Here is a 6000-nt window from a genome sequence, read left to right as displayed (position 1 = left end):
AAAGATACTTATATATATGATATATATAAAAGTATTTTTATCTATATATAGTATATATATACATATATATTTAATATATCTATATAAAGTATATATAAAAAACTCCTTTGTAGTTTTTTTTTTAATTATGAAGATTACTTACAGACTACTTAAATATAGATGAGAACGGATCTAGTGCTTTCATATTTGAAGTGGTACTGGATGCTGTGGAGTGTCAGACCTCACTGAAGCTGATGAATACAGCTGTTGCTCTTTATTCGCAACAGACTAAATTAGAGCGATCCAAATTGTTGCCCAAAACACAGCCCATCTGGCTGATCAGAACCCAACGGTGTGTTTGTGACTATGAAAATTGAGATCTCCTTATCTTATGGATCAGCATGTCTCACTATATGAGAGAGAGAGACAAATAGAAAATCTGTGGAAGAAGCAGAGGGTGATGGTCATGAGCTGGCGAAATGCTCACAGGGAGACTGCTGGAGAGGGCTGAGGAGGGGGCCTGCGCCATGTGCTCCCTTGAATGAAGCATTGGCACATGGAGCAAAGGAACAGCCTCCCACTTGTTTCCCTGAGACTTTTTGTAGGCAAAGTGTGTAAGAGAAATATCTACCTGAACGTCTTCTCATCAAGAAACCAGAAACAACCTGAAAAATGGTTATGCCTGAGCTCAAATCAAGACTAACGCGTACAAAAGGAGAAGCCCAAAAGCAGGGGGGGCTCATACATGCTCATTCCCAAATGGTGAGAAATGATGTATAACACTCCTCTCTTCACCAGAAATGCTGTATAAAACCGTTTTCTTCACCAGGCCCCATTTCTCAGAGCACAGATGGAACTGCACTTGCAATTCATTATTCTGGGCAACGAACTGAATACACAGAGACGAGCGCGGCACTTAATCTCAGTGAAAGCTATTTAACACTACCTCTGCCGTTACACGCATCAATTTTACTTCTTGCTGCTAACTGCTGCTCTTCACAGGCTCACTGAACGCTGCCCTTCCCAGACGGCGCCCCGCACCGCGCGCTGAGGGACCCCGGCCGGTGCCGCGCCCCGCGGGCAGCGCTCGTGACCGCGCCGGTCCTGAGGGAACCGGGCGGCGCTGCCTGAACGGGCTCATCGCCGCCGCCGCCCCGGCACAGCGGGGGCCGCTCCGCCGCCCGGCGCTGCCCCGGCCTCTCACCCGTGTGCCGTGGCACATCGTCCCACCCTGCCCCGGCGGGCCGAGGCTCCGCTCCCGCCAGGTCTGCGGCCCGGCGGGACCGCCGTGTGGGGTGGGGGCCGCGCGCCAGCCGAGGGGGGCTTCGAAATGGCGGCCGCCATTTGCCGCGCGGTCAGCGGGCGCTCAGAGGCAGGCGGGGGCTGTCACCTCTCTGAGGGAGCCGGTGCTGGCGGGGGTCGTCATTACCGCCGGGAAGTTGCCTTTCCTCCGAAACTGAGAGAAGGCTGCTTTCAGCTGCGGGGATCGCGGCAGGGAGGGGAGGGGAAGCGGCCCCTGCGCTGCCCGCGGCCCGGTTGAGCGGTGCGTGCGCACGGCCGGGGCAGCGCCGGTACCCTGCCGCCGTGTGTGGCGGCTAGCTGTGCCCGTCTTTCCAAAATCTATAGGTAAGCAATACTCAAACAGGAAAAATCAACGTGATTAAAAATGGAAGATAACTACAAGGCAAGGAGTTAAGTAGGTGTGACACAGGCGTCAGGCACATCGGGATAAAGCCATGAATAACTGAAGAAGTCTCTGTAAGTTCCCTAAATACCAAAATAGATCTGGCTCTAGTGTGTAGTACTTTAAGTGACCTACTAGTAACTAGTGAACTGTGATATACATTGCAAATACTACAATATTTGATAAGTTACGTTAAGCAAATATGTGTCCTTTTCTCCCTTCCTGGTACATACAGGTATGCAATTATTAAAAGAATGGAAAAGGTACTGTTATCCAGAGACAATATTAGACACAAACCAAGAAGAAGAGGCTAACTTAAAACATCTTTCACGTTAATTCTCTGAAGCAGTGCATTCAGTTCTGTGTAAATACAAAATGTTTTTCAATTTTCATATTTAAAAGCTGGTTTTCATTCTCCCCTTCAACATCTGCGCTTTGGAATTCCAATCTCATTGCACTGTGAAAACCAAGGAATGCTGTTTTGTTCCGAGGTATTTTGAAACTAGTACGTGGGAAGCTATGTTCTTGTACAGAAATTTCTGGTAGTATGAAGATGTATAATATTGATTCAGTGTTAGCAAATCAGATGTAGTTACTGAGGTGTTTCTGGCAAAAGCAGTGAATTGCTTGTATCTAAACCTACGGTGGAGTCTTGTGGAATGTTCTGAAAATATGTGGAATCCATTTTTTAGACCCTTTTTATACCTCCAAATTGGAGTCCCTCTCAGTTCTTAATGTGCAATTTCAAACTGCAATGCATTTATTTTTCTAAATTATATCCTTTAATCCTCTAATGTTAATCTAATTTGGTGTAAATTACTGACATTGTAGCACATAAAGTAAAAATAGAAGAGTTCACCCAAGTTTTGTTCCAATGTGACTTGAACCAAGCAGAGCTATTTTTCTCCTGAGCTAAGATTTTCATATGGTAGTCTGGCTAGAAGGCAAGGTGCATATAGATTTCTAAAAGACATTTCAGACCCTTTTAAAATGGAAGGTCAGTTTAAATGCAAATGGATTGTTTTGGAAACAGGGAAGATGTGAAATACCATGCTGGTACTTGCTGCTCCATGGTGTTCTGTGGTTAGGAAGCTGTAGGAACATTATCCGCAGCAATAAATATTTGTGCATGTTGGAGAGTGAGGCCCCCTGTGTGATTCCTTCCTCAGAATTATGTGCTGCCCTGTTGATGTATGTGTAGTAAATGATTTATCTAGTACCATCCAAAAGCCTTGATTAGAAGAAATATTGTACCTATGTTATTGACTTCTAAATATGGGGAATAGAGATTTAGTGAGCAGTGCAGTGGCAGTTTGGTTGTGTTAAGAGCTGCCAGCAGGACCAGTTTTGCAGTGTTTTTGCCAAATGCATTCAGAATAAAAAGTTCATTGGACAAAGACAATGATTCTTGTTCTACTAATGACTGGAGAGGCTCGTTAACAAGGGGCTCTCGAGTGCAAACTTGTTTGAGGAGGAGAAACATTTGTGTCAGAAGTTACTGTCTTTACCAGCCTTCTGCCACCAGCATTAACAAAGCAAGGCTTCGGGATCGATGCGCCACACCAGAAACCTGAAAAATAACTTGAGAAACTGCTGTAGTTTATTGTGCAAAATTTCGGGACAAAGAAAAAAAAAAAAGAATTTTACCCTCTCTGGGGAAGAGAAGTTCTCCAAATAACACATTGTGTAAAGCTGTACATACTTCCCTTGTGTCAAAGTGGGGAAAGCTGAGTGGCTGTGGCTAGGATGCCACTACTCTGGGTTAAATGTCTGGCAGTGTTAAGGCTGAGCTTTCCCATCTTAATGCTGCACAGCAGGCAAGAAGCTCTGCTGAAGACAGCTGAGAATTGGCCCGTGGTAATGGCATGTGAGGAGGGCGGAGGAAGTGTGAGATTTCTCATTCTTTGCTGCTGCATTGTAAGGAAAAAGGCATGTCAGTAGCCTTTTGTTGGCTGGTCCTCTTTTTCTCCACCCCTCGTCCAGTTGTTCCTTCCTCAGGCACTGACTGTACTCTGCTGCAGGGAGCGGGAGTACTGATAACATATGTGGAAAATATGTTTGCAGAACTACACATTTGAAAATGCTGGACTGAGTTAATTTTACAATGTTTATTCTGAAACAGATGAAAATTCAGAAAAATGAATGCATCTCCTGACACAGCATGATGCAAACTAATAAAAGGAGTAGCTTTTAGTTGGAAAGCGTGTGTGAAGTATAAATGTCTCCGAATAAGGGAAGAGTTAAAGCTAGCACATGTACTTTTGCATCTTTCACTGTTTCTCGGCCCTTGTAGCCACTACTTTCTTGGTCAGAATATTAAGAGAAAGTATAAGGCTGTGCTTGCCTGCTTATCCTGACAGCATTATGGTTAATGACAATTAAAGTAGCTGGAGTCAGTTTTCTTTTCCTTCTTCCTGTGCTGATTGATAGCATGTTGACAGTAGAGAGGGTGTGTTTGGTACACTGGTACATTTAGCCCACCTGAGATAATGGTATAATTACTGCTATCATTCTTTTCAGGCAACCGTTTATCTAACATTCTACATGGACACTATATTTTTTGACTTTGCATGGACCTTTCTCACCTTACACACAGTTTCTATGATTCACAAGAAAATTCTGTCTCTTTCAGTCTCCTGGTCATGCCACTACTGCAGCAGAAACAATAGGGAAGCATTCACCCCTCTAAGAGCAGTGCTTGCACTAACCCCCAGAGATTTCTGTGGTAAACAACCTGAAGCTCTTGAAAGGGATGTAATTTCCAGGGGGTCAAAGCCTAAAAGCTTCAATGGTATATTAAGATGGACATTTTGATGTAAAAAAGATCTGGTTGTATTTAATCTGCATTGAATTATTATTCCCACATTGTGTGCGGTGTCTGAAAATTATATATTCAATAGTAAGGTTGATTCTGTAAAGCGGGTAGCACCTCTGTTAATAGAACTTCCTGCCTTGTATATAGCTGGGCTTTATTCACAGAAGACAAGAACTAATTGTCCATCTTCCTTTGTGTCTAAACATGAGAGCCAGCCACTTGACTTTTGGCTGCCTAAGATTCAAACCTGGAGGGAGTTCAGAGCAAGGTATAAGAAAGAAAGATGAATTTGGTACTTAAATGGAGTAAGCAAGTTAAGGCACTCAGTCCCAGTTTCACAGAGGCACCGCGCAGACAAAGAGAGTTTCTGCTATGTCCTTTTCCTGAGTGATGCCCCTGTCCTGGCTCCACATGCTGGTCCTACTTTCTCATTGTTGTAAATGTCAGTTTAAATGTCCAACTTCCATGTGGATATTCACATTTTAATACTTAAGATGAGTCCTGTGTCTCCCACCCATAGAGTTAGGAAGCTGGCATTTAGATGCAGAAGTGTGAAGTGTCTGAATAGATAATGTTGTTTTTTTGAATGCTGTCCTTATCATTAGTGTCTGCTGCATGGCATTGAGACTAATAAGAATTCTGCAGAACAGAATACAGAGGAACTAGAAAATTCTGTCTTGAGAGGAGAAATTGCTGTCAATTTTTCCTTTCATCCTGGCAAGGTTTCTCATGTTGGTTGGTACTTTCTAATTGCTATCAGCAGTATCAAAAGACACAAAGTTATGTAAAAGAAGTTCCAGTCTTTGCCCAGAAATCCATAGACTTCATTCCTGCTGTGCGGTGCCATATTCAGAGTTAATTGGATGACCCAATTTTAAACCTGAAATACTATATGAACTTAGAGACTGTATCAGTGCAATTTTAAGTTGCTTGAAGAGCACATTTACAGTCTTGGGTACAAAAAACTGGAGGGCAAACTCCAGTGTTGGAAGCACATTAGCAGTTAATGCCTGAAAAGAGAGATGACCAGTGGAATGGGAAGGTACACAAACAACTATATGATAAAAGCAAGATATTTCCATTTTAGTCAAATTCTGCTTTGTAAGAGACTGGAGGCAGTGTAAGCGACTGTGTTCATTGTTCCTCTGCACTGCAATAAAGCATCATTCTGCTGCTTTCCATATGCCATTTAGTGTTTGAAACAGATCAACTGAGCATGAGTTCAGGAAACTCTTAAGTTCCCTTCAAACTAAATCAGACTAAGTTTTGAATTTCTGTTTCATTCATCATGTGCTTTTGGGACCTCCTCATGTTCTTGTTAATAATTCAGCCTTTGCCTATTCTAGGTTTATTGTTCAGAGAGACAGTACCTTTTGCTGAGTCCAGCATATGGCCAACAGGAGCTATGTCAGGTGAGGAATGCAACCTTCAATTTTTCACCTTATTCTCTTTTGTTGTTAATCAGCTTTGGAAAAGAACTATAATGCATGCAGTCAGGTTCATGTATGTCAATAACTGTTAG

The 6000-nt window shown here is 43.1% G+C and overlaps 1 protein-coding gene across 11 annotated transcripts in view; it reads left to right on the top strand.

The window, feature by feature from the left end:
* The first annotated feature begins 1141 nt into the window (after positions 1-1141).
* The window catches only part of MYO3B (myosin IIIB), a 207619-nt gene continuing 202760 nt past the window's right edge, over positions 1142-6000 (top strand). For 3 of the 11 annotated variants that reach the window (XM_027786369.2, XM_027786371.2, XM_027786365.2), the window contains exons 1-3: positions 1154-1737; positions 4296-4388; positions 5825-5890. In XM_027786369.2, the coding sequence (XP_027642170.2) occupies positions 5884-5890 (7 nt within the window). In that variant the 5' untranslated portion in view covers positions 1154-1737; positions 4296-4388; positions 5825-5883. Of the gene's footprint in view, positions 1738-4295; positions 4389-5824; positions 5891-6000 lie in introns of all 11 variants that reach the window. The other 8 variants (XM_055812972.1, XM_055812970.1, XR_008748564.1 and 5 more) reach the window with 5 other exon arrangements.

This window comes from Falco peregrinus, chromosome 8 (genome assembly GCF_023634155.1).
Source record: "Falco peregrinus isolate bFalPer1 chromosome 8, bFalPer1.pri, whole genome shotgun sequence".
NCBI lineage: Eukaryota > Metazoa > Chordata > Aves > Falconiformes > Falconidae > Falco > Falco peregrinus.
The sequence above is the reverse complement of the archived record's forward strand: the minus strand, read 5'-3'. Positions and strand labels throughout refer to the sequence as shown.